Genomic DNA, 27,063 nt, shown 5'->3' on the forward strand with positions numbered 1-27,063 from the left:
CGCTTCCGGCGCCGGGCTGAACGCGTGTGGTGGGGCCGGGCATGGCGGCGGCCGCCGGTGACGGGAGGTGAGGGAGAGGTGCGGGTACGGCTCGGTGCTGGTCGCCCGGTGTGGGCTCTAAGGGAGCGTGCTGTGGTGAGTTGTGGTGTTACTCCGCGATTTTGAGGTTAAAGGGGGTTTGCGTGTCTCGCGGAATGCTTTAAGTTTGGGTACTCGGTGCTGTAATGGTGATTTTTTGTGAGGGTGGTGTTGGGCAAAGTAATAAAATATGAGTCGGGACAGTAAGCAAAGCGATCTTTATTTCTTAAGATCCAGTGAGGTTAAGTACGTTTATTAAATATGTATAGAAGTAAGCTTATAGTTTATCCTAAAGGTGCTTAAAATTATATTAACCGTTGAGCATGGTATAAAAAAAAATGCAATCTAAACTTCCCGCTTAAATCCAGATTTACTGCTTAAATCCAAACTTATTTATCGCTAAAATCCAAACTTTCTATGTGATGACTCGTGCTGGTAGTTGTATCTCGTCTGCTGATTGCAGCAAAGATCTGTTCAGGAAACTTAGATGGTTAGAGCATTTTTTCTTATACTTTTAACCATTCTTCTAAGAATATTGTTCTAAAAATGGTGCTTCTAAGTGTCTTAAACGCTTGATGCTTCAGTTTTGTAGAATTGGGAGGTAAGTAAGAAGTGTTTGGGATGCACGTGTTCAGGTGGCCCCTTGCAATACTTCTGGTGTACTCAACATCGGATATTCCATGTTTCTATGATAGTCAGATGTTAAATACATTCGCACCTGAGTGGCTTCTTTTTTCCTTACTGACTAACTCAAAAGCAGTCATCTGTTTTCTTGCTTAGTTTTTGGGTAATTCACACTTACACCTCTTCAGCATGCTTGTGAGGAACAAATTTAAGAGCTATGTGTTTATCTTCTATTTTGTCTTTTGTCCTATAGAAGCGCAAGCATGGCATCCATAGAAGAAAACTTCCCCCGAGGGGGCGTCCAGAAAAAACCCACAGAGAAAACGGGAAAAGCACCCAAACCAACGACAGAACAGGACAACTTGTTTGATGTATGTTGTTTTCATGTTCTTGACTAACTCTCCTCAGAGCTCAGAAAATGACTTGTGATCCTTCTTATCCCTTGGTTCTATAGTAGACTAAAGGGACTTCCAGAAAGAGATAACTGCTGCATTCCTGTTGCATCTAGTATTCTAAAGGTGTGATACTTGTTGAATAGGATGACAAAAAGTTCAATCAAAATTATTGTTCAGAATTTAGCTTTTAAATATTCCACAAGCATCTGATCCTGAGGTACTAAGAATCATATAATAGTTTGGATTGGAAGAGACAGTAGATATAGAGTAAGTTTGGTCTTTCTCCTTCTGTGCAGTGAAGTGTGGTGCAGTTCACTTTTGCCACTTCTTTCTGCTCCCAAAATTCACAATCTCAGCCCAAAAGGAGATATTTTGGAGGACTTGCATTTAGATGTATCAGCAAGCTCATTTCCTCTTTTTCTCTGATCTAGCATTTTCCTCTAACACTATTCCTGGCAGTGGAGTCTTGCCTTACCACAGTGTTCATTTTCTCTACTTTTGTTGTTTTCGTCTCTGCTAAATTAGGTTCGCCATGAAGAACAATCCCAGAAAAGAAAAAGGAATCAGGAGGATCTCGGAAAGCGGAAAAAGTTCAAGGCAGACAGAAAAGCTGGTGCTAAAGACAAGCCTATGAATATTGAACCACTCACATTTGAGGTTTGTGGATAAATGTTCTATTCTGTGCATCTCTTCTCTCTTAGACTTGTTAAAAAAACATGCTTTCCCTCATTAAATCTGTAAAATACAACAGTAGTTCAGGACAGAAATGTGTCTACCGCACTGCTATTCACTGACTTGCCAAGATACCCACTGTGTACTATTTTTGTTTTCCCAGCACCTTTGTGAGGGGATGCTGCTACTTGGTTGCATCAAAGAGGTCAGTGACTTTGAGCTCGTCATCAGCTTGCCCAATGGACTTACAGGATTTGTGCCAGTCACACAGATCAGCGATGCCTACAGCAAAATGCTGAGCAAGCAGGTGGCCCAAGGGGAAGTCCTGGAGGTGAGACTTCGGGTCAGGGCTGTGATTTGTGTCCGGGAAGTATTAATAATACCCCAGAATCAACACTGAGACCTTGCTTAGGACCTTGGTTCCTGGTGTCTCACTGGCTGACTTCAGTTTGATTATCTATGATGGCTTAGTCTTGGTTAAATAGTTCATGAAGTTCATAGACGGCATGTTGAGGTTGGAGAGATTTGTACTTTTTGCTGCTGTAGCTAAATACTGACCCTTGGCTGTATGTGGTTAAGGGAGGAAGTTATCAAAGTGTTCAGAAGATGATCTGAGGATGCAAATGCCTTTCAGAGGACTTGGTGAATAGTGTGGTCCTTACAATTTCGTTGTGTTTCTGCATGCAATGCATTGCTGCATAAAGCTAATGTAGGCTGACTGTGGACCCAACTTTCCAAAACAGCCTTTGCTATTTCCTGATATTGCTGATCGCTGAAAAGAAAGAGGATGGGGTAAAATGTCACCATGTCTCTGCTCTCAGCGCTCCATAAATTTTCTGAAGTTGTGGCATGTGGGACATGCAAGGTGCTAGCCTTTCAGTGGTGATGTTTTCCTGTGCTAAAGAGGGTGGTGAGGTGAGGGTCTCTGGCTTGGTGCTGAGCTGCAACCTTCTAACTCCATCCTGCATAGGATTCCTTTTTTAAGCAAAGCTTACCAGACTTGCTAATGTGAGGGTTCGTCCCTGCCTCTATATTGAGATTTTGATGTTTGTGGTATTTCCTGCCTTTTATTGTAGTCTTGGTAGAGAGCAAGTGTTTTCCTATAGGATTTTGGTTTCTAAAGCTACTTCAGTAACAAATTCTGGCCTTCTTGTATTATGTAATTTTGTTGGATTTGTATGCATTCTTACTGTTATGATCATCTTGCAGGACTTGCATTCTCTCTTGGATATGTATTCTCCAGGGATGCTGGTCAGATGCATTGTGACCAGTGTTGAGAAAAGTGCTGATGGACGTCGGAGTATCAAGTTATCAATCAACCCCAAAAATGTCAATAGGGGTCTGAATGCTTCAGCACTAACATCAGGCATGGTAAGTTCTGGGTCTGCTGCAGCCTCTCTAGGCTTTGGAGGTGCCTCTTGAACAGTGCATGGCGGGGGGGGTAATGCTTCAGTTTGTCCTTGCATGGTATCAGAGCAGAACACGGAGCTGCTGCTACCAGTGGAATAGACCTGGGAGGAGAGGGCAATATTGGTTCTTGGCTACTGGCCTGAAGGGTGTCACCCATGAAATCCATTCACCTGATTCCGTTTGAATTTGGAAAAATTATTTTATTACTTCTTTCCACATAGGATTCTTTGTTATTTATGCAGACAGTAGTATTTACCAACCTGTCTTGCAGAGGTGCTTTGTCGTTTGTTTCCAGCTTTATGGTTGCAGGTATGTGCCTGCAATTAGAGCACCTGTTATTTTTTATCCCTCTTTTTTTTTTTCTTTTTTTTAACCAATGGGTTTATTAACTCTGTACATGCATAGCTAGACAGGGGTACAGTTGAGACCTTGCTGTCAGATGAGCTTGCAAGTAGGAAGGAATGTTGTGTTCTTTCTCCTCTCCAAAATTCTGTTCTCTGTACCAAGTGAGTACACGGGTGGTAAACATCTCGCTAGATGTGTATTCTGTGCAGACTCAGCTGTTTCTTCACATTACTGAACTGCAGTGCTTTCCTCCCAACAGCTGCTCTCAGGCTTTGTGTCTAGTGCAGAAGACCATGGCTACCTCATTGATATCGGAGTCAATGGGACTCATGCTTTTCTGCCTCGTCAGAAAGCCCAAAATTACATCAAAGCAGTCAAGAGAGGTAAGTAGTAGTACAAGAGGAGCTTCTGGGGTTAAAATGGTTGTAGAGAATTGCAGAGATTAAAGCCTGTTATAGCTGTCTTGTTAGTGCACCTCAGTATTATGGTGGAGTCTTTGAGTTGTTGAAAACAGCAGGTTTTTGGCTGGTGGGCAGCAAACTGTTACATGTCAACCTGTTTTCTGCCAGACCGTGTTTCTGCTCCAAGCCCACCCATTTTTGCTGGCAATAGACTTTGACTGAAAGGAGTTCAAACTTCTTAACAATAGCAGCTCTGAAAAAGCTTTGGAGAAAACTGTAGGCAAAAGACAATCCCTTAGTGTTCCTGGAGGGGTTTTTATGCTGTGGCTTGTGTTTGTAGGGCCTGACTTGAAAATAGGTCAGAACCTGAACTGTGTCATCGAGCAAGTAAAGAATGAGGGAAGAATTGTCCGTTTGTCTGTTGATCGATCAGAGGTTGCTGCATCCCTTGCAACAGAGCAACAGAACTGGACACTCTCTAATTTACTGCCAGGGCTGGTGGTGAAAGCTAAAGTGCAGAAGGTAAGCTCTGTTTTTGTTGGTGTTCTCTTTAGTTTTTGAGCCTTCCTGAAGATAGATGAAGATGGAGGTTTTGTACTCTGGAAAACTTAGTTTGGGCTCAGTTCCATAAGAAAGGCAAACGCTTTTTTCAGCTAGGCACTTCTGCTGGGTCCACCTGTGGTCTGATCTTTGCTATGGTTCTGATGCTATGAGTGTAAAGGCTTCAGCCTGGAGATGGTGATGAACCTTAGAGCAGAACAGATTCCATTTTGTGCTTCTGTGGTCTTTGCCTAGTATTCAACACTGTAGCAGTAGTCTTCAGAATAAATGTGATATTAGCGAAAAACTAAAGGATTACTTTTTAATTTTTTTTTTTTAATTACAAATTAATACAGAAAACAAAGTTGTTAGGAGTTTTCCTGTCTCTTTTGATGTGCTTGTTGTTTAGCACTTACAGTGGCTTTTTGTGAAGTGTGTGAACTGCACTCACTTTCTGAGCTACGTGAAAACCAATCAATTTATTTTTCTTTTTTCTTGACATCTTTGTGTGTAATTTCTTTCCCCTCTCTAGGTAGATCCACTGGGGATCAGTCTGACCTTTCTGTCTTCCTTCACTGGCATTGTGGATTTCATGCACGTGGACCCAGATAAATCCATGAACTATTCTCCAAATCAAGTGGTAAGGAGAAAGTGAAACACAAATAGAATTGGTATGTTGCTTACAACATCCTTCCCCAAAATGCTGCTGGAGAAGATAATGGATATTTTTCAGTGGAATCATCTCTGAAATCTTAGTGATGATAGTTGTCTTCTTTATTTGAATTACCATCATGGCTACTTTAGAGCTGTAAAAAGCAAAGCCATTCCAGGGGTAATGGAAGACTTGTTTTCGAAGCGTGAGAGACTTGCGGATGGTGGCAAATGACTTGTGCAGTTGTTTCCCTCATTGCATTGATACCAAACTAGCCCATAAACAGATGGAAGCAAAAACCTCTTGATCTGTAAGCTGTAAAAACTGAGATGATTGTTTTGGTAGCAATATGGGAAAGTGTTCCTGTGAGCAGAGTTCAGGCATCAAGCAGGTCTAAAAAAGCCATGAATTGTATGACTTTCTTCTGTTTTGTATGTGAACTGGTATTTAACAAACATTACCTTCTCCTAGGTGAAAGCCTGTATCCTCTCTGTTCATCCCACCGCCAAGGTGGTGCGGCTCACTCTGCGGCAGTCGTTCCTCAATCCTGGAGGATCCCCAAACCAACTCTCCGATGATCGCATAGGGGCAGTGGTGGAGGAGTCAACGGTGAAGGCTTTCTACAAGCAGTTTGGTGCCATCTTTGAGCTTGATGATGGCACTCATGCATTCGCACGGGTAAGTACTGGGGCAGGGAGGGAACTCCTTCATAGATACCAACTTCTTGGGAAAGAAAGCTAGGACAAGGTTTTACTTCCTCCCCTTAATGTTCTTTGTGAGACTAAAACAACAAAATCTGTAAGGTGTTGACTAAATCTAGCCTCTCCTATTTGGGTTGGAGCGTAGCTGAGTTGTTCAAGGACTGATGGAACCTGTTGCACAAAGAGTATGTTAGAAAAAAATATTTTTGTCAGCTGCTACTACTTCAGTGTAAGGTCTTCCTTAAGTTTATTTGTAAGTGCTTCCTTTTCCAGACACTAAATTGCTATTTGTTTTTTTTTTCTAGTTGAAACATCTGTCGAAAAACAGAAAATCCTTTAAACCTGCAGCATTTAAGGCAGGATGTAAACATAAATGTCGTATCATTGACTACAGCCTGATGGATGAGATGTGTATTTTATCTCTGAAGTAGTAAGTGCCATAGACTCTTCTAAGAAATTGATCGAAGAATTAGAGGGGTTTGGTCAGCATGGAAGATACTACATTGCTTTGCTGAACTGGAACTTGCCATTTGTTTTTTTTTTTTTTTTTTGGCCTCTATCTGTATTGTCTCATGTCAGGTTGTCTAGATACCTCATGTATCCTACCCTAGCCATAGGGTCACCACCTGTATGGTTGGTGGGCTGAGGCTGAAAGAATTTTACTGAGATCATGTCAGAAGATTGACTGAACAGGAAACTGAACGTTGTTCTTCCAAGTCCCAGTCCATTTTGCTCCTCTATCTTAGTGTTTCCATCTGTAGCTTTAAGTAGTGAAGACAATGGGGTTCCCCTTTCTTGGAGCCATGCGTAGTGGCTGTCACCTGGAATGGAACCTGATAAACCTCCCTAAACTTTGTCCAGAGAGCTGTGCTGGGAGTAAAACACAGAATTGCTGCTGGCATTAAAACACAGAAATCTGGTGTTGTAAAGTGCTGGGTATGCACGGGATAATGGGTATTTGGGACACGGTGTAAAGGGGATTGTTTCTCTTATCCTGGGTTCTCTTCAAGTTGACTGACTGGTCGTCTCTTACTGTGTCTCTTTCCTAGTCAAGTTATCGGAGCTCGTTTTCTGCAGTACCAGGATATTCACACAGGGGATGTGGTGCAGGTGAGCTCCTGGGGGACTGACACTATGACGCAGTAATTAAAGAACTGATCTAGCTAATATGCATTTCTTCTGCTTGATATGTGTATTCAACTTCTGATTCAGACTAGTGATGGGAAAGCGAGAAGGAAGACCTTTCCTTGTGGGATTTACAGAAGTAGCCTACGTTTAGGGAAGATGGGTTGTAAAATAAACTTATACAATATGTAACGGTTAATAGGTCAGATTAATTAGGTGTAGTGTGGGTTACACTAAGATTTTATGGAGCACTGTCAAATTTCATGATGGGATGTGGTACAGTGTCTTGGCAGTTTCCTGTCTATGCACAGTCTGCTGTTCTTGTGGAATGCACTGATCCTTTTCTATCCCTTGGGTTCTAGGGCAGAGTGTTGGCTCTGAAACCTATTGGGATGCAGGTGAAAGTGACTGATGGAATTAAAGGGCTTGTGCCATCCTTGCATCTTGCTGATGTAATCCTGAAGCAGCCTGAGAAGAAGTACAACATAGGAGATGAAGTCAAGTGTCGGGTGAGAGCTGCCAGAAAGGGTCTTCAGCTGCTTTAAATTGCCATATTTTGTTCTATAAGAAAATAGCAGCTGTATAGATTAGACAGTGGCAAATACGTTTTTTGAACGTTTTTGTACTCTACTCTTGTAGGTGCTAGAGTGCAATCCTGCAGAAAAGAAGCTATTCCTTACTCTAAAGAAAACTCTTATTCAATCAAAACTTCCAATCCTCTCCAAATACGAAGATGCAGAACCGGGTCTGATCACACATGGCTTTGTGGTGTGTGCAAGAGAATTTGGCTGCATTGTGAAGTTCTACAATGATGTCAAAGGTTTGGTACCAAAGAATGAGTTGAGCGCAGAGCCCATATCTTGTCCTGATAAAGTCTTCCAGGAAGGCCAGGTAATTAACGTATCTATGCCATGCCTTGTAAATGAACGTAAAAGAGTAATCTGCAGTTGAGTCAGCTTTAATGTGAATTTTCTCCTGAGGAGTCAACTGCATCAAGAGATATTCATCTTTCACTTCAAGTAATAGTTTCATCTGTTTAAATGGAGCATGTGAAAGGGACAGCTCTTTGAGTATTTCAGAGCTGTGTTTTTTTTTTTTTTTTCGTGTGTGCATTTTCCCATCTCATTTTGTAGGTGTTAGTACACTGAGGAGGCCTATTTAAACTTTTGTTTTATCTTTTTTGTTTCAGGTTGTTAAAGTAATGGTTTTAAAGTGTGAGCCCGAGCAAGAAAGGCTCTTGCTGTCCTTCAGGTTATCAAGCATGTCTGCACCTGAGGGCAAAAGTGAACATACTCCAAAGAAGAAACAGGAAGTGAAATATCAAATAGGAGAGGTATTGAATTAAATGACTGTTCCTCTTTTTGTCTCTTTCTAATTGTTTTACCAAAAAATTTGTATTGCTTTGAGCATCTCTGCTTCAAGAAAAGCTGTTGGAGGTCAGGAACTAGCTCTAAGTGTGCATTTCTTATTGTGTGGCCAGATCAAAAACAAGATCTATGTTGTCAGGATAAAGGAGTCCCAGGACAGTCTTATAGGAGTTACTAATTAACGCTTCTATTCCAAGGTGATCTTTCTTCTGGATGCTGCTGAGTGGTGTTCATTCCAAAAGCAGCTGCTTATGCTCTCTGGAAAAAGATAACTTCAGTGAAATGTTTTGAAATGTCCTTTCCTTCCTTCTTGTCTTTGGAATGAACAGTTTCCAACACCCTGCACCCTTCAGCCTTCAAATTGAAAGTTATAACCAAAAGAATGTTTCTAGAGTTTGGCTTCTCTAGGAGCTGAGGATTACTCTTATTTTACTGTCAGTGTTGGCATGCTTCTGAGGCTCAGCCCTGTTGATATCAGATTTTTCCTTATATAGCTGGGAGGCTGTGTCAGAGCCCATGGAGCACAGCATTTGGTAACCTTTGCATTCTTTAAAGGCACTTTGGGTTTTATACCATTTTATTCTTTTTTTGTTTTTCCAGATGGTTGATGTGAAAGTCTTGAAGAAGAAAGAGAATGGGCTAGAGGTTTCTATCTTAGAAGATGAAGGCAATGTGATAGCCTCTCTTCCCACAGTGTACCTCTCTGACTTTGTTGCTAACTGCAAGCTCCTGTGGCATTGTCTTCAAGAGGGAGATGTCTTGCCCAGAGTTATGTGCCTAAGCGACAAGGGGGACCGTATTGTATCCTTTGGCATCTCCACCAGTCAAATGTAGAAGGTGGAAGAGAAGAAAGGGGTGGGGGAAAAGAAAGAAGTGTGTGTCAGGAATCCAGAGTCTCTGCAACAAACTAGTTAATGTGTTGGAGTGTAAGTGTCTGTCACGTTATCTGTGTTTCAGAGAGTCATTATAATTTGTTTGTGTTAAGTGAAGCTCGGCTGCTGCTTAGCATTCCACTAAGACCAGCACTTGGTTGTGAAATCACTGAGCTTCCCAACCAGCTTCTGGGCATCAGTGTTGATCACATCACAACCATAGCAAAAAAAATGCTCCCCTTATAGCAGAAAGGCAGAACTGAAATATTAAGAAAATTTCACTTCAGCTGGTGTGAAACATACATCTTTAATGCTGAGGAGCTTAAGAGACATTGATTGCTAAATTTTAGTGTAGGGGCAGCAAGATTGTAACTGAAATTGTAGGATTACTGCCTAACCTTCCAAAAGTGCTGTAGATCAATAGCTAGTAGCACCAAGAGATTTGATTGGTATCAGGCTCCTTTCATTCGTCTTTTCCCAGTTTTCCTAACTGTTTGTTCAGATACTGTGCAGGAAGTCTGCGGTGATTTCTGCTGTACAGGAGGAGCAAGTTGTGAGAAATTTCTCTGAAATCCAGCCTGGGATGCTGTTGACTGGTTACGTGAGGAATGTTATGCACTTTGGAGTGTTTGTGGAGTTCCCTTTTGGTGTGACAGGACTGGCACCCAAAGTGGTAAGTCATGCATTCACTTGTCTTTGGAAAACAGCATGTATAATCAGCAAAAAAAGGTTGAAATGTTTTTTAAGCAGGGTTGGTGGGAACAGTAGTGTTGGGGGGGTCCTGCATTTATACAGCTTCCCTCAGTGGGATAAAAACACTTTTAATCATGTGTCTTTATTCACTTCCAAAGTGAAGAAAAGGACTTCATTTAATCAGGGATTTCATGTGACGTTTCATGTGACTTCAGTAATTCATTTTAATTGACAGCTTTCTCTTAATTTGGTTAATTTCTTGTGTTTTCATGAAAACCCTTCTCAAGAGCCCTGCAGGTGGCTGATAATTAGCATCTGTGCTCAACAATCCTTACCCCTTTGTTTTCTCTGCACAGAGCATGAGCGACAAGTTTGTGACAGACACCAAGGACCACTTTGTGGTGGGACAGACTGTGATTGCAAAGGTGATGAGCACTGATGAGGAGAAGCAGCGCGTGCTCCTTAATCTGAAGGTGTCAGAGTGCAGCTCAGGCAATCCAGCTGCAGAGAGCTTTTCCCTACTGAATCAATATTTCAAGGAGGTGAAGGAAATCAGGAACTTGTTGAAAAGAAGAGGTAAAAGATTGCACATGTTCTGCCAAAAGCGATCATATCCCAAAAATGGGTTTCCAGAGGTACAAAAAGGGACAACTGTTTTCCTTTTAAATGAAAGAGAGCTCAGTTCAAGCAGACACTTGGCTTTCAAGAACAGTTTATTAGTAAAAGGATGTGTGTGCAGTGTCTGCTATTGACAAGAAGGCTTTTTGGAACTACAGCTGGAAGTAGCCAAAGCATCTGCTCTTCTCACTGAAGTCTGCTAGGTCTCTGGCATTGGTTTGAGGTTAAAACTTAAAGAATTAAAAGTAATATCAGTGAAAAAAATATCAGTGAAGTTAAAAATGAGAGAGGTCAGGGTGAGATTAGATGGTCTGTGGACCAAAGCCTTTCTGCAGGAGACCATTTTTCAGTGTGAATATTTGTAATTGCTTTATGAACCAGTCTAAAAGTTAAGAAACCGAGGCAGTAACATTTCTAACTTCATCTAACATTTTAACTGGCAGTGAAGGACCCTAGCATTCTTTCTAATGGATAATTAAGAACTGTTCCTACTATTCTTATGATGTAGAAATCCATGTTTGTGCATACTGTAATCATTAACTTGTTTTTTTTTTTTATTACTGATATAGGTGCATGGAATGCCTGATTTTTTTCACGGAGAGGTTTTTTAAACTGTTCCGAGTCTTAGCTAGGATCTGCTCAACTGGAAGCTATAGTGGTGCCTCAACTAGCTTCAGCACTAGGATAACTATGCTGGCACTTGAATTTTGTGACAGCCCAAACCTAGTACTCATATGAGTTTGTGCAAATGGATTTTTCTACTTGTATTACAGGTTTGCTGAAGAAGTCCTTCAGCAAATGTTTTCTAAAATGGAGTTTTATTACTATTGGGAATACTGGATATCTCACTTTTTTAAAATCAAATTCTGACTGCCTTTTTAGGGTCCCTATATGCAGTAATGTTTCATGTTTTGTTTCCTATGATTGTGAAGTGATGGATCTGTTTTGTGTTTTTTAGTATTAATTCCTGTTTGCTTTCACCTTTTACTATATTCAGTGCTGTGTGCTACTCTTCCTAGAGAGAATGTTTTCCGGTATAACAGTTACACAGTCACAAGTGTTTCTTCTTAGATTAAGTCATAGAACTTCTTTGTATCTTTACAGATTCAGGGGCCTAAACTGTGTTTTCCTTGATAGATGTGGATGTAAATGCTTGTTCATGTTCTCTTGGGAAAATGTGAAAACTTTATTATGCTAAGAAATGGCATGGGTAAAACTAAGTTGTCAAACCTCTTCGTTTTTTCTAAAAGAGTCTGGCATAGCCCGAAGCCTTTGTGAATTGATGCCTGGGAAGGAGCTGCAGCTGGTTGTGCAGGATGTGAAGGAGGATGGCTCAGCACTGTTCAGTGGCAGCTGTGTGAAAGGCTTGACTGTAACAGCCACTCGCTATCATTTGGGAGGTAGGGCATCTTTTATTTGACTACATGCTTTGGCTTTTGCTCTTGTAGTGTGAAACCTCCATCACGAAATTAATTCTGATGAGGAATCAACACGGGAGGAATCTGCTCAGAGTAGGGACAGGCTCAAAGAGGTAGTTCAGTTTTCTGATGTCTCGCTGATCCATTTGCATCATTTAGAATGCATTGCTTAAGCCTCCCTGTGCCACTGTTAACTAGTTTGTAAGACAGACCTAATCCTGCCTCATATCTCAAGCATCTTGTAAGATTTAGTTAGTGCTTTGAAGTCTTTGTCTATGTACACAGACAAAGTATAGAGATAAATACTCATACAAGCCCCAGCTTACTGTCTTTTTTTTACTTTCTCTGGAAGTGTGTTCTTTGGACTATTCTCCATATGAAATTGCTGTTAATTTTTCTTCTAAATCGATGTAAATTTAAAATAGGGCTGCAATTTCAGTGTTTTGTGATTCAGTGATTAAAGCAGTGAAATGGCCTATTACACAGAACCCAACAAACACATGCAGAGATAATGAATAAATCAATTAAACCAATCTCAAGTGTTAGTTCAGCAGGAGTGGAAACCCAGCATTTCTACATTCAGAAGAGTGTTTGCTTCATCCGCAGCAAATAGACTTTTTTCTACAAAAGTTGTAATCTCTTGCAAAACCTGTCTTACTTTGAATTTGTGTTTAGTCAGTCTCTTGTCAGTGTTATTCAGAGCTGCATCTTTTGTAAAAGTCAATTTAGTTCTTCCATAAAAGTATGGGACTCATTTTTCCAAATAAAAAAACGTTTTTTTTTCCTCCTTACCATTAACGTTGGAAGAATCTGTTCTCTTCTTAACTTAATACCAGATATATAATACATCTAACTTAGCTCAAGTAACTTAGTTAAAATTAGCAACTAAGCAGTCTCTTTACCACTGCAGTTCTTAAGAATTAAACCTGAACCACTTATCTGTCATGTGCCACTAGCTCAGTAGCTCGAAATTCTTCACTGTCATCATGACGTAATCTTTGTTCTAATTTGTAGATAAAAGTATTGCTCCTGGTGAGAAGACAAAGGGATTGGTTCTTCATGTGGATGCCCTCACATCCAAGGTGTATGTTTCTCTTCGAGAAGAACTGTTAAAGCAAAGACCCAAGCAAGTATGTGTTCAGTTCTAAGACCTGAGTGTTTCTGTTCACGTGTCAAAGTCCGGTGGGTGAATTTTGAAGGAGTGGGCTGTTTCCTTCTTCAGAGCTTTAGACCTCTTTATGGCCTCTCGGTACTTAAAGTTGTTTTACAAAAAAGTTCAAGAGCCACTCTTTGCTCAATCAGATAATGATGGGACAAGGAGGAATATTTTTAAACTAAAAGAGGGGCGATTTAGATTAGAGATTAGGAGGAAATTCTTCAGTCAGAGGGTGGTGAGAAACTGGAACAGGTTGCCCAGAGAGGTTGTGGATGCCCTGTCTGTGGAGGTGGTGTTCAAGACCAGGTTAGATGAGTCCCTGAGCAACCTGATCTAGTGGATGTCATCCTTGTCTGTGGCAGGGGGGTTGGAACTAGATGTTTTTTAAAAGTCCCTCCAAATTCAAGCCATTCTATGAGGTAGAGCGAAGGGGATCAGAATCTCAGCTGAGGGAAGTCACTCTCTCCTTTTCTGTCTAGCAACTCACAGACAACTCCCAGCACTCTGCCATTGTGCAGCACATAGCAGAAGAGTTTGCCATCGTGTCTCTGGAAACAGGCCAGCTGGCAGCTATCCCCATAGCCTCTCACTTCAATGATACCTTCCGCTTCGACTCAGAAAAACTGAAGGTGGGACAGACAATCTATGTAACCCTAAAAATGGTGAAGGTGAATGACCATGGAGTTGTGTTAGCAGTACAAGACCCAGCAAAGAAGAATGTTTTTGTAAGGGTCCGGAAAGAATCCGAGACAACTTTAGAAGAGATGCTTGCTGCTGCTGTGACACACTCTCTTTCTGTGGGGGATATCGTCACTGGTACTGTTAAATCCGTCAAACCAACCCATGTCACAGTTGCTATTGATGACAAGTTGACAGGTTCAATCCATGCATCCCGGATTCTGGATGAAGTGCCCATAGACTCTTTTCCAACACACACTCTGAAAGCTGGACAGAAGGTGACTGCCCGGGTCATTGGAGGCAGAGATGTGAATACTCACAGGTGGGAATATAAGCATATAATACTGCTTTTTGGGAAATGTGAGAAGTTGCACAGTCACTTAATTCAAATTATCTAGGCTGTTATGTCTGTCACCAGATGCTGTTGCAGCTACCATTGCTGGAGTAGTTGAGACCTTGAGAAAATCTGCTCCTTTGTTGTATTCCAAATCCATGTTTTGGTGAATTAACTCTCTCTACCTATGTCAGTGTATTTATCTGGAGTGTAGATTAGACATATTTCTTGCAATCTTTTATGGTTCAGTGGAAACCTCAAATGCAAGTGGAATCTGTCTCCAGACAGTCAATTCGCTGAAGTACTTTGGATACCTAAATTACCACTGAAATAGTGCTAGGAAGGGCTAAAACAGGAAGGCTTGGTAGTTCTAGGGAAGTTTCACTGTTTTTTGTCAATGCAGAGGGATTACATGTGGCTGGGGGCTGGTGAGGTCATGAGAAGAAACTTTGATCATCTTCCTGTTCTTTAGGTATCTGCCCATCACCCATCCACACTTCACACGATCTATTCCGGAGCTCAGCATTCGACCAAGGTGAGCATTGGCCTCTGAGCTGTTTGCAAATGTTTCACAGACCTTGTATTCATGTAACTTCTCTGCCTTGTTCCTCCCTTTTATGAAGGAGCTGACCATAAGCAAGGAGTTGCAGGTGTAGCAAGGCCTCATGTTCCTTTTTTTACCTTATAGTAGTATTCACATCCAGGTTAGATCATGGTGCTCTCCTAGCGCATGACTTCCTTTGAATATCCTTTTAGCTTGAGGTGCTGCCAGTCTGGACCCTGGAATGTCCCTTCATGTTGGCAGGATTCCTTCTTAAACCCAGGGAAGGATTAATTCCCTGTGGAAGGATGCAGCAGGGGAGGGGATGGGGATGTATATCCCAAACACATTGTCACAGTAGCATTAACTCATTGCAGTTTCTAATTTCTGTCTGTATTGCTAGGACCAAATATTCTTATTGATGTCCTCTTTCTTTCTATTGCAAACAGTGAAATAGAAGGGGAAGCTGAAACAATGAAAGATGGCACCCTCAAGAAACCTGGACTCTACAGTGTTGGACAGACAGTCACCTGTTTTGTGAAGAAGGTGAGGTCAGAGGATTCCTAAAATGTGTGCTGGGGGAGACAGCAATTGAAGGTGACCCCACAGGCTTTAGCTTAAACCTGTAAACAAACTACCAATTCTTCATTAACCATGAGAGTGGCCCATGCAAAGCGCAGCCTCTTATAGGGAGAATAGAGGAAAGGCACATTTTCTATTCTTGAGAGGGTCAAGCTGATGGAAACTCTTAGATGTACATCTACTGTCAACAAACAGGCTTCCCACCCTGTGCTCTAGCAAAATGGCTTTGAGATATCATGTATGCCACGTGCACCAAATATGGGCATTGTAGATCCCTTCTGTGTGCTCGCCTGTGAATCACAGAAGCATTATACGCACAAGAATAGAACTGAAATCACAGTTTTTGCCTGGTGTAAGAGCAGAGGCTGTAGCGATCATTTCTCGCCTTAAAAATTAGTGAGTCTACTGAGGAAGAGTTTTTTCCACAAGGTCTTACACTGTTTTTCTTTTTGTCTGTCTTGTGTCTTCTCAGTACAACGTCCTCAAAAATTGGCTGGAGGTAGAAGTCACCCCTGATATTCGAGGAAGAGTCCCTCATCTGATGCTGTCTCAGAGCACCAAGGTAAGAGGTGATTATAGGTAAACTACACACGTTTTTCTATGCGTGTGGCTGCAAGTAATGGCCAGAGACACTTTGACATCCATGTGAACTCAAGCCTAGTGCTCTGCTCTAGGCATCATGCCCTTCACTGATAAGCAAATACTGTGCCTGGAGCTAGTTCAGTCCAGGATAACAGAGCCATTGTTGGAAGGCTGAGCTATCTGTCAAGGGTACGCATCTAAGATACATTTAGAAAGCGTAAAGCTTTGTGGGAGAGTATAGCAGTCAGCGTTGTGCAATGCTCCTTTTCCTAGTAATAAGCTGAGGTCTGTTTTTCCTTTCAGGTCTTAAAACATCCAGAAAAGAACTTCAAAAATGGACAAGCCTTGTCTGCTACAGTGACTGGAACAGGTGTCACCGAAACAAACCTCTTCTTGTCACTCATAGGTATGGTGACAAGTAGTCATACCTATAGTGACTATAGGTATAGCAGGAGCTGCCTGCATATGATCCTTTTCTTAGAGGAGAGTCTGCACTGACCTCTCCAGGGAAGCTATTGCACTCCAGAGCCAAGCTGTACCTCTTGTAGGACAGAACTAATGCCTGGGACACTCACCCAGGTGTAGCAGTGTGTAAGGTGATAGAGCTCAGACCTTTAGTCTAAAGAATTGCTTGCCTACTGTCTCAGACTGAAGTCTTTCTTTGAGCCTTTATGAATACATTACCTTCTGATCTCAAACATAAGGTAGAACATTTGTCAGTTATCCTGTATCTTAGAACTGTGCAATTAAGGGACTTCTGTGCTATCAAGGCAAATGTTACTGTAAACAACACAAAGACTGTACCTTGCCAAAAGCTTGTGGGTTTGATATGTGACTAGGTAACTAAAATCAGCAAAATCAGCGTCATTGGCTCAGTATCTTTGTTGCCTTGGTTGCATGCTTTTGGGGTGTTATGAAGCCTTCTCCCTCCTTTGATTTTTTTTTTTTTCTTTTTTTTTTTTTTCCCAGGAATTCCGTCACTGCAGCAGGGTACCATCACTGTAGGTGTGATAGCAAAGATGATTCCTCACGTTGGTTTGACCATCACGCTGCCAGGTGGGAAGACTGGCAAAGTCAGTATTTTTCACCTGAGTGATAAGTACACAGAGAATCCTCTGAGTGACTTCAAAGTTGGTAAGGTTGTCAGGTCAGTAACTTTCTTGTCATTTCTTCGAGTAGCAAGGCGTAGAAATAGATCCCTCTCTGGTGGCAGTCTTTTCACTGATGTCAGACCTGTAAGGTTCAGCCTGCGGCTATGAAGTAACACTGACTTTCTGGGTCAAATGTATTTCAATCTCAAGAAACTGAGGTTTATGAATGCTAATGCATACTGTTGTTTTGCCCCTAGAAGAGAAGGTTATAACCTTTTTAAACGTTTGGCTGAAACAGCCTTGTACTTTCCATGTATGAATGCTTATTTTGGCTGCCTTCTTGGGCTGCCTTTTGAGAGAAAATACTCTCTTAGCTAAGGTGCTGTTGGGACTGAGAGACATCAGTTATCCCAGCTCTGCTGTGGTTCTATTTGGCAAGTCAGTTGTCTTTACAAGTGTAATGTACACATAATTGCATTTCCCTACTACACAGACTTGATGGGAATGCTGGAGGGTACAACAGACCAAGTGGTTCGGCTGTAGCAATCTCCAATTCTTTTGTACTTGTAATAGAGGTACAACAAGTAGACTTGTTCCAAAAAGCCCTTTACCTGGTGTCATGATCCTGTCTGTCAAGCTGGTTTGTGTGGTTTGTTTCCTCTAGAGCTTTGTTCTGCTGGTGAAAATACCTGTTTTCCACTTGTGGCTTTATTCAGTAGGTATAAAAGCTTTCTATTTAACCCCCTTACTCTGCCATGCAGGTGTTACATCCTCGCCAACGAGAATGGCAAAATCCAGTTATCTCTTCGGCAATCCAGGTAGGTGTCTTCCCTCCAGACTGTCAATTTCCAGACTGTCTGTGATGAAAAAGATTGTCCAACCACTACTGGATTTCACTGTTCATTGTAAAGTGTTCAAAAGACAAGGACTAGATTTTATTTTATTTTATTTTTTATCTTTAAATGATAAGACTTGTTCCTACAAGAATTATTTTTCTAGTGCATCAACAAGTCTGGAAAGCCCGACACTTAATGTAGAGCTGATCAAGAGTTTTCAGATAGAATTTTTGTTTTGCATCATTTCTCAACTTGATTTGACAGCATTTCTTGTTGTTGTTTGTGAAGAAACAAAGCTCCTGCAGTGAGTTTGCAATTCAAACACTTTATTTTCAGTGTTCAGCTGAATTTGGACCATTTTGAGTAAAAAGCAGACTGTCTTAAATGTCCTTTAAAACAGCCTCATGTATTGTCTGCTCTATACAAGAAAAACGCATAAATCATGTTGGAATGAAGTATCTTAGAAACAAATGGGGGCTGCTGTTAATACTGATTTATTTTTTTTAATATCCAGAGCAGAATGTGGTATCCCTTGGTGAATGAGTGCTTTACTTTCTAACCTCTCTTTTCCTTTAGACTAAACCCAAGGAACAGCAGCAAAGTGGAGGATCCTGAAATAACATCTACTAAGGATGTTAAAAAAGGCCAGCTAGTAAGAGGCTACGTCAAATCAGTCACTCCATCAGGTGTATTCTTTGGGTGAGTAACAAAAATTATACTGCGAAATAAGGGATCCTGGCAAACTTTGGATATAGAATTCTGGGATTTTGTTTAGGGGAGTGTCTGGTGTAGTTCTGTGTTGCAAAATGGATTTCATCCTGGGAATCAAAATGTCATTGCTTCTTTCTTGAGCCTGGGAAACTAAAGTATGGGAAAAATTTTGTGCCTGTGTAGAACTGATGGTGCCACAGATACCATCATTGTGATTTTTTTCTCTTCCTCTGCTATGGCCTACTATTTTTTTTTTTTTTTTTCCTCTTTTCAGCTTGTCTGCATCTCTTCAGGGCCGAATCCTGTTCCAGAACGTTTCCATTTACTATGTACAGAAACACTCCTTATATGAGAAATACCTGCCTGAAGGAAAGTTTCTCACTGCCAAGGTCCTTGGGTAAGTCCGAGGTTCTTGAAAAGGGGTAATCAGTTAGAAGGGAGATGAGGGGGAGAGGTGGGGATGGAAAGAGGGTAATGGTAAATGGTAGGAAGAATTTTTGAAACCAGTTCATGTACTTGCAGTTATTGTAAAGGCTCTTTATTTTTATTTATCTTTCTACTTATTTATTTATTTTGGTTCTCTTTTTCTCACTGTTCCTGGCAATGAACTGAAGTGTAAATAAAAAAGAAAATCACGTTGAGCTGTCTCTCCTGCCTGAAGACACTGGGATGCCAAGTGTCTTGCCTGAATCCCTGGGCTTGCCACGCTATAATGCAGAGGAAGAGAAAAGAGAAGAAGAGAAAAGAGAAGACAAGGAAAAAAGAGAAGAGCGTAAACTGAAGACAAAACGGAGGAGAAAGAGTTCTGAAATTGAGCAGGTACAGGTGTGATTACTCAGGACTTGCTGGAGGGTTTGATTGGTCTAAATAATGTAAGTGACTGGAACTAGCCCCTGGGATCAGGCACAGGAATTCAAATAGGAAAAAAGATTAAATAACATTGGAGATCAGCAAGTTCAGAAACTGATCCTTTTGGGTTGGAATTAACTGAATAAGCAGCCTGACTGTGTTGCCTATGTGACCTGTCCTGTTGGTCTTGCCAGCATATGTAGGTAAGAGTGAGTTTATTCTGTTGTGTCCATTGTATGAGAGCATAGTGTGCATTCAGAACTGTTTTAAAGACTTATCGCAGCTGTTGCCCTTCACTCTGGACTTGTTTCCTCTTGTTGCAGGAGGCAAAGCCAAAAAAAAGAAAGGTCTGTCCAACAGATGAAAATGACAGTGGAATTGAGGTATATTACCGGGAAGAGGAGGATGGTGACCAGGAGGAAGAGGCAGCTGAAAATAAATCTAAGGTGAGAAGCTTGGAGGAGAGCATGAGTTGGACATGACTTCGCAGCCCTATTGAGATGTATCAGTTCTGGCTGGGATGACAGTAAGCATCATCCTCTCAGATAGGAGTGATGCAGACTGGTGTTTGTCAGCTGTGAATGGTGCAAGGTGGATAGGGTTTGAGGTACAGCAAAGGTGACCAGAGTTGATGGTTTTCTGATGGGCTGTTTGCAAGCATGAGAAGTCAATAATACTGTCTGAAGAGAAGTCTCAAACAGCATCTGTGTCTGGTCTCTGTTTAAAATAAATAAATAAATAAAAATAATCAGATTTAAAACCTTTCCTCCAAGCAGATAAGGAAACGCGGTGAAGCTCCCAGGCTGCAGGTATCCACAGGCTTCACCTGGGATGAGGACATGAAAGCGGTGGATATGGCTGTACTGAATCAGAAGGAAGAAAGCTCGGAGAGCGAGGAGGAGGAGGAGAATCCACAGTCGAAGGTGCCGTCCGTGTACTAGTACTGCCTGCATAGAAGCCGCCACATGGTGGCCATAATGTGTTGTCTTGATATTTGCATGTCTGTCTGCCCTATAGCAAAGCCTCTTAACCCAAGGGACTATCCCTGACAGCTAATACAGAGCTTCCTTAACTACTCTGACCCCGGGGTTTAGCAGCAGATAATCTTTGAAGCAGAAGAGAAAAGGCCTTATTTTAGTATGGCTGCATCAAAACAGGGTTTCTCCTGTTGGCATACTACAAAATAAAAACAAGTACGTAGGGTCAAACACTTCCATGAAATTAAAATATTTGTATTTGATTTCATCTGTTTTTTACTTTCCTTTAAATTTGGAATATATTCAGAAAAGCGTGGAGATGGAAAAACATTTTCAAATTACAGCTTTCCTAGAAAAAGCACCAAAAATATTCTTCTGTACTGTGATTTTTAACTTTGTTTGTTTAGAATTGTTCTAGTGTGAGCAATCCAACAAAACTGGAAATGAACTCATGAAATGCTCTGTCTGCTTTTCAGGATTTCCCTTCTCCCTCAAACTCAACTCTGTAGAGGCTGTGTATGGCCAGTGCTTTGCCCAGGGGATAGCTGCCTTGTGTAGAGAACTCTGCCATTTTCTATTCTCAGTCTAGACATCAGTCACCCTAGTGATCCAGCAACGTACCCTAGTCTTGCACAGTTTCTCCCTATGTATTGTGGTTCTCTAGAGTGTAAGGGAGTGGTGAACACTGGCCTAAATAAAGGGTTTAGATGGAAGAATAAAAGCGTGGGTGGTTGTGAAGTGTGAATACTGCAGTTGGGATGCAAGGCTAACGAAGTACTTTTGACTCTCAATGTATCTTGGTAATGAAACCAGATTTCCTGTAGTGCTCTTCCTTTTGGAGGTATGAACTGTACATGTGCAGACTCTGCCTGTTGTCACATGAAGTGTCTCCTCTTCCCCAATCCTCTGTTCTTGCTCTTTTAGCCGAAGAAACAAACAAAGAAGGAGAAGGAGCTGGAGAAGCAGAAAAAGGAGAAAGAGCTTTGCAAATTAGAGGCAGCTCTGATGGATCCTAGCCGTCAGCCCCAGTCAGCAGATGATTTTGACCGCCTGGTGCTGAGCAGTCCTGACAGCTCCATCCTCTGGCTGCAGTACATGGCTTTCCACCTCCAGGCTACTGAGATTGAGAAGGCCAGAGCTGTGGCAGAGAGAGCGCTTAAAACAATTTGCTTCAGGTAAGAATGGGGTTCTGCCTTTCTTTGCCCCACAGGATAATGGTGGGTTCATGGTGATGGGAGAAGAATCTTGGTAGCACCGTTGGTGCGTGTGCATGTGAAGTGGAAAAGTCTAAGTGAGCTCAAAAGGATTAAATGGTGGCAATTGTGAGCGGCCCCTTTGAAGGTCTGGCTTGAGTCACCACACTTGGCCTGCAGCTGGCTTGCTGCAGCTTGTGGTCACAGTAACTCCCCAGGGTATCACTGAGCACATGGGCTTACCTCTGAGCAGTTGGAAGGGTTGGGAAGAGCAAAGCACTGTCAGTAATGTCCTTAAATGAAAACATGAAATAAACTGTGAAGCTGTCGTTGCCCTTTTCATAGGGCTACACCCTTGGGTATTAAAGCATCTCCGCAGCATGATTAAGTATATTGTGCTTTCCTGAATCACCTTTGTGGTTTTTAATTATAAACAACAGTGATCAAAAGTTCTAGTGTCAACTGGTGTGCTCTGTTCCAGGAGTGCTGTTTCAGTGAAGGGGTATGCTCCCCTCCCTTGTCTCAGTAACAGGCTACAAGTCAGCGAGTCTTTAGGTGGTTTGCAAAAAGCTGATGAAGGCTGGTAAAAGCCTAAATGTTCTTGTTTGTCTGCTTCAAGGGAAGAACAAGAGAAGCTGAATGTCTGGGTTGCTCTGCTGAACTTAGAGAACATGTATGGTACTGAGGAGACACTGATGAAGGTCTTTGAGAGAGCTGTTCAATACAATGAGCCTCTGAAAGTCTTCCAGCATTTGTGTGACATCTATGCCAATTCTGAGAAGTACAAGGTAAGATAGTGCAAGCAGGTCCCAGGCAAGTATCCCATTCAGTCATGCCATTAAGCTACCAGTCCTGGCTGTGTAAGCTTCCAGGTGCCAGGCATTAGGCCCATCCTGTTCCTAACAGGGATTAACAGTTATGGTTGGTGGCAGAAAAGGAACTACTGATACTTGCCTCTCACAGATGTTCGGAGATGCCTGGGTTGGGAGCACGAGTTTTAGAGCTGCAAGGCTTTATTATGAATCTGTGTGATCTAATCCAACTTTGTCCTTCCAGCAAGCAGAAGAATTGTACCACACAATGTTGAGGCGTTTCCGTCAGGAGAAATCAGTGTGGCTGAAATACGCCTCTTTCCTCCTGAAGCAAGGCCAGACTGAGGCTACACACAGGCTTTTGGAACGTGCTCTCAAGGCTCTGCCCACTAAAGAACGTAAGCACTCTTCCATATCCATAATTTGGACTATGCGTTGATGGGTCTCCAGTATTTTTGCAATATTGCTGAGCAATATTTCCAATACTGCTTTGCAATGTCTCTGTGATAGTGTAATAAGTGAAAACTGCAGCCAGTGGGTGCTGAACATGGTGCCCTTCACTGTAAGGGGAGGGGAAATGTCAACCTGGATATCAAGGCTATACATTATATATAAAGCAACCAAAGCCAAGAGAACTTCTGAGTCTTGCAGACATCAAGATTCATTTTGAATATACATATAAACTTCTGTCATCCACGGAGAGCTGAAATGGGAAGTGAACCGTGACCCTTTCTCCACTGTGATCTTCCACCTTGGACCAGAACTGCTTTACAAAAAGTCATTTGTCTCTGGGTAGAGATTGGTGCTGTCTCTGTTGCTTGCCTGTTCTGCATAATTATAACTCATTTGTGCCTCGTCATAGGGAAGAGGGCTGCTGTGATCCTCTAACATGTCATTGCTTGTTCCAGATGTGGATGTTATTTCAAGGTTTGCACAACTGGAGTTCCGTTTTGGGGACACAGAGCATGCCAAAGCCCTCTTTGATAGCACCCTCAACAGCTACCCCAAGCGGACAGACATCTGGTCTATCTACATGGACATCATGATCAAACATGGCAGCCAGAAGGAAGTGCGGTGAGTTGTGCTACAGCAGGCTGGGGACGGGCAGAGTGTGGTGTTTAGAGTTGTATTTTAAAAGAGTAGAGGTGCTTTGCAGCATGGTGATGTTGAGGGCCTCCCAGAGCAAAGGTGGATTTGTATCACCTAGAGAAAGAAAACTGGGGCGTGTGGAAAGGCTTGCCTTCCCCAGGCCTGGGGTGATTGCAAGGAGATCTACAAGGCATAGGAGGATTGATTTGTAAGGAGTGCATGACAAAAACTAGAGGACTTGCACTGAGGTTCATCCCTTCCATGTTTTGTAACATAAAACTGAGGAGAATGGTCACTTTTTGACAAGAGTTGACAGAAGGAAGTTCTATTTCCTACACTATAGATCCAGCTGTGGCCACTATATGAATGTAGGGTCAAATACAATGACTGGATCATAGCTTAAGCTGACCGGTGATGTTAGAGTTCTGCAAGCAAACAGAAGGCTTCTACCTTAAGGTTTTCACCAGTTCTCATGAATCTTTCAAGCAGCTGATTGAATGTCTCCCCTAAGTGTCTGCACTTTGTTCAAATGCAGGTGCAGGGCTTGTGTTGAGTGCTGTCACCAACACAGTGACCTGAATCACTTTGATTTTTTGCAGGGACATCTTTGAGAAGGTCATACACCTGAACCTGGCACCGAAGAAGATGAAATTCTTCTTTAAACGCTACCTGGATTATGAGAAGAAATATGGCACAGAAGAAACTATCTTGGCTGTTAAAACAGCTGCGCTAGAGTATGTAGAGGCAAAGAGTTCCCTTGCTGACGCCTAAATACAGTACAAGTAAAAGCAGAGAGGCTCGGCTCTCCATGTGAAGTGGGAACTGAGAGGTGTGGAGTTCCATTGTGGATGTCCATGGACAGTGGATTTCTGGACAGTATTGATCTATGACCAAACCAAACTGAAAGATCAAACAGTCTAAGGAAAAGATGTGATGAATATTTGCAGCTTTGTCTGGATGTTACAAATCTGTGTCTCTTGATGACTTTGAAGACAGTTTTTTAAGTAGAGACTGTTTTATAACCAATAGTGTTGGTGCCTTTATCCTTGTTCTTGTAACTCTCTGGTAAGATGGGTATGTGATCATCCACATATTTTATAGATGGAGAACTGAAGGTGAGGGGGAAAGCAGGGGATGCAGGCAGGTGATTATCCAATGCAAATGCTGGCAAGTGGGTGCCCAAATTCAAAAGACTAAACTTACTCATTGTAGGTACTCTGAACTCGAAACCAGACTTATCCAGGATCAAACCCTTCTACATCTCTGAATGCCCATTGTTGGCAAGGCTGAATGATTATGCATCTAATTCATTCCCAAATCCACTGGGATCTAGAAACATGTTATTTTACTACTTACCTCCAGGGAGAGCAGGGTACTGTACATATTCTCATGCTCAGTGCCCTTCTGGGGGAGGAGGCTGCTTTCTTGCAACGTCTAGTTAGCAGCTGCTGCTTTTCTTAAATTAACAGCACAGCTGCAGTGCTGGTATTTATTTTTTTGTGTGTGGATGGATTAGTTACATAATAGAATACGTAAATAAGCGTTGCAATAGAAACCAAGATCCCTTTGAGGTATTATTACTTTATGATTACTGGGGCTATTATTGTCTCTACAGTTGTCAGCAGGGTAAATGAAAGACCTGTGGGTAATTCTGTGCACTGGAGGAGCCCAGTTTAAGCACAGCTTGCTGCTGGGAAGTATGCCCTAGCTGACAACCTGTAGGCATTGCTGTCAGCCTGTGCAAGAAAAGCAGAGAGTGTGTGAGCTCACAGGTTGTGTGATATGGCATGCCAGGAAAACAGGCAGCTCAGCTTCCCTCTTGGTATTCTGGTTGCTTGCACTGGGGTAAAAAGCTGTGCAGGTTTAATATCCTACTTGGAATGTTTTTTGTGGAAGCAAATCAAGGCTATGCTCCCCACCCCTTCCTTTGCTCCCAGCCTTTCCCACAAATTGGTAGCTCTTGCCCTGACTCCTTTCCTCCGTCAATACTTTCTTCCTTGTGCTGACCTCACCTCAGCGTTGTCACTGGAGGAGAATGAGTGACTGCCTTGGCAAGGAGGAATATTCATGAGGGTACTGGTGGGCCAGAAGCCCAGGACTCTGTTATCAGGAACTGCTCAGGGTTGCAGAAGAAGGGAGGAAAAAATCCTTACCAATTGCAAACAAGTATTTCTGACTGCAGAGGCTTGTTCTACTCCTCACTGTCAGCATCCCAGTAAATAAACCTTTCCAAGAAGAGGGAGGGAAAATGGACAAGGCTCTGGCCCATCCCAATTACATGGAAAACAGCTGGAGTTAATGGTGAGGAGAGAAAAGCAAGCAGAGCGAAGGCTGGGCTGTGCTTATGCTGTGTTCTTAGGATAAACAAATTATTTCACAAGCATTATGTCTTGTCCCCCTCCTTCAAAGGAGGGAAGGGGAGGAGGAGGAAGTGGCAGTGGAGGTGGTTCAAAGGAAAAACTAGGACTATCACAAAGGAGAGGTGGGAGAAGTAAATGAAGAGGAATAGACACATGCGACTGTTTCAGCAAGTTACCTTGCATCTCCTGACCTGTGTGTGGGGGTGGCATGCGTGTATGCATGTTTGTACCTGAGGGCCAATGAGGAGAAATGCAAATTAACTCTTTCATCTCACGTTAATGCAGTTTTGTTTAACTTGCATATGATTGTTCCTGCAGATTAGTTGATGGTGCATTTGGGAGCTGGGTCTTCCCACAAATGCAAGGCAAACGTGGAGAAGCTGAGCAGGGGTCCTGGGATGAATCATCCATTAAGAGGCATAGCCCTCCCTTTCAGTGAGGGAATACCTCCCAGCTATTCCTTGCAAGGGGACATATTTGTAAAGAGATTTCTAAATATGTTTTCCTTGCTGCAGTCGTGTGTTCTGATGTACAAAATCTGCACTACTTAATCCAGGAAAAACTAAAAAGCGGTGTTTCTATCTAGAAACTAGAAGAGATGTGGATGTTTAATAGAAAAAATACCCAGTTTTTAGGTTCAAAGAGAATATTAAAATATGCCTTTTGTGCCCCTCTGAGGGAAAAAAAATCAGAAGGCAATGAAAAAGAACTAATTTAATAGTTTATTTCAAATCTCTTTGTGCTTAAGCCCCTCTGAGTTCAGTGGGTTTGAGTTGTGTTTTTGAACAGTTCAAGGCTTTTCAGTAAAAGGCACAATGTAAATGGAAGTTGTATCTATGATGGAACAGTCCGAGTAGAAAAACCAAACTCCTGCCAATTCTTAACCGTTAGGTATATGGGGTGAAAAGGTATAAGGCAGTACCATAAGAATAACCTTAAGGCCAAAGTCAGCACAACATCACAGCAATGGCAGTAATGTTATACCTCTTTGGTACCTCTCTCTCAGTACAGTTAAATCCCCAAAAGAGAGTCTGCTGCAGGGAGCATTTAAAGTAGTGAAAGGAGTTTTTAAGGAAGTTCAGTGGTGGAAGAGTAGGGAGAAGGCTGTGCCCCCCTATCCCATTCCCACTGTCTCCTGTCACCGTAGGGCTGCAGTGTCAATGCAGCAGGTGAGTTCATGTAATGGATTTTGGCAGGCAAGCTTCTTGCCCCTTTTCCTTGGAAGAAAGATGCTCCATTAGTACAGCTAAGTATAATTACTCAGTGTGCGTGTATGTGTGTATATATAATTATATGTATATAACTAATTCTGGCTGGGGTCTTGCTGCAACTCATCAACACAAACAAGCAGGACTCTCATC

At 42.1% G+C, this 27,063-nt stretch overlaps 1 protein-coding gene across 2 annotated transcripts; it reads left to right on the forward strand.

Annotated features, from left to right (window-relative positions):
- Positions 1-25: 25 nt before the first annotated feature.
- On the forward strand, positions 26-26,329 carry PDCD11 (programmed cell death 11). 2 transcript variants are annotated; one of them, XM_032191344.1, is made up of 36 exons: positions 26-67; positions 956-1,073; positions 1,623-1,754; positions 1,933-2,100; positions 2,979-3,140; positions 3,784-3,907; positions 4,266-4,447; positions 4,998-5,105; positions 5,589-5,795; positions 6,124-6,248; positions 6,868-6,928; positions 7,306-7,452; positions 7,583-7,834; positions 8,133-8,276; positions 8,911-9,111; positions 9,685-9,855; positions 10,232-10,451; positions 11,744-11,893; positions 12,926-13,041; positions 13,547-14,067; positions 14,552-14,614; positions 15,070-15,166; positions 15,675-15,764; positions 16,088-16,190; positions 16,754-16,931; positions 17,637-17,693; positions 18,288-18,410; positions 18,697-18,819; positions 19,037-19,241; positions 19,595-19,717; positions 20,048-20,194; positions 21,173-21,423; positions 22,061-22,229; positions 22,498-22,651; positions 23,162-23,327; positions 23,942-26,329. In XM_032191344.1, the coding sequence occupies exons 1-36, from the start codon at positions 42-44 to the stop codon at positions 24,111-24,113; spliced, it is 5,556 nt and encodes a 1,851-aa protein (XP_032047235.1). In that variant the 5' UTR covers positions 26-41; the 3' UTR covers positions 24,114-26,329. The 2 variants fall into 2 exon arrangements, with proteins under 2 accessions (XP_032047235.1, XP_032047234.1); XM_032191343.1 differs by lacking the exons at positions 21,173-21,423; positions 22,061-22,229; positions 22,498-22,651; positions 23,162-23,327; positions 23,942-26,329 and having other exon boundaries at positions 36-135; positions 20,048-20,310.
- Positions 26,330-27,063: the final 734 nt, after the last annotated feature.

This window comes from Aythya fuligula, chromosome 7, assembly GCF_009819795.1.
Source record: "Aythya fuligula isolate bAytFul2 chromosome 7, bAytFul2.pri, whole genome shotgun sequence".
NCBI classification, from domain to species: Eukaryota; Metazoa; Chordata; class Aves; order Anseriformes; family Anatidae; genus Aythya; species Aythya fuligula.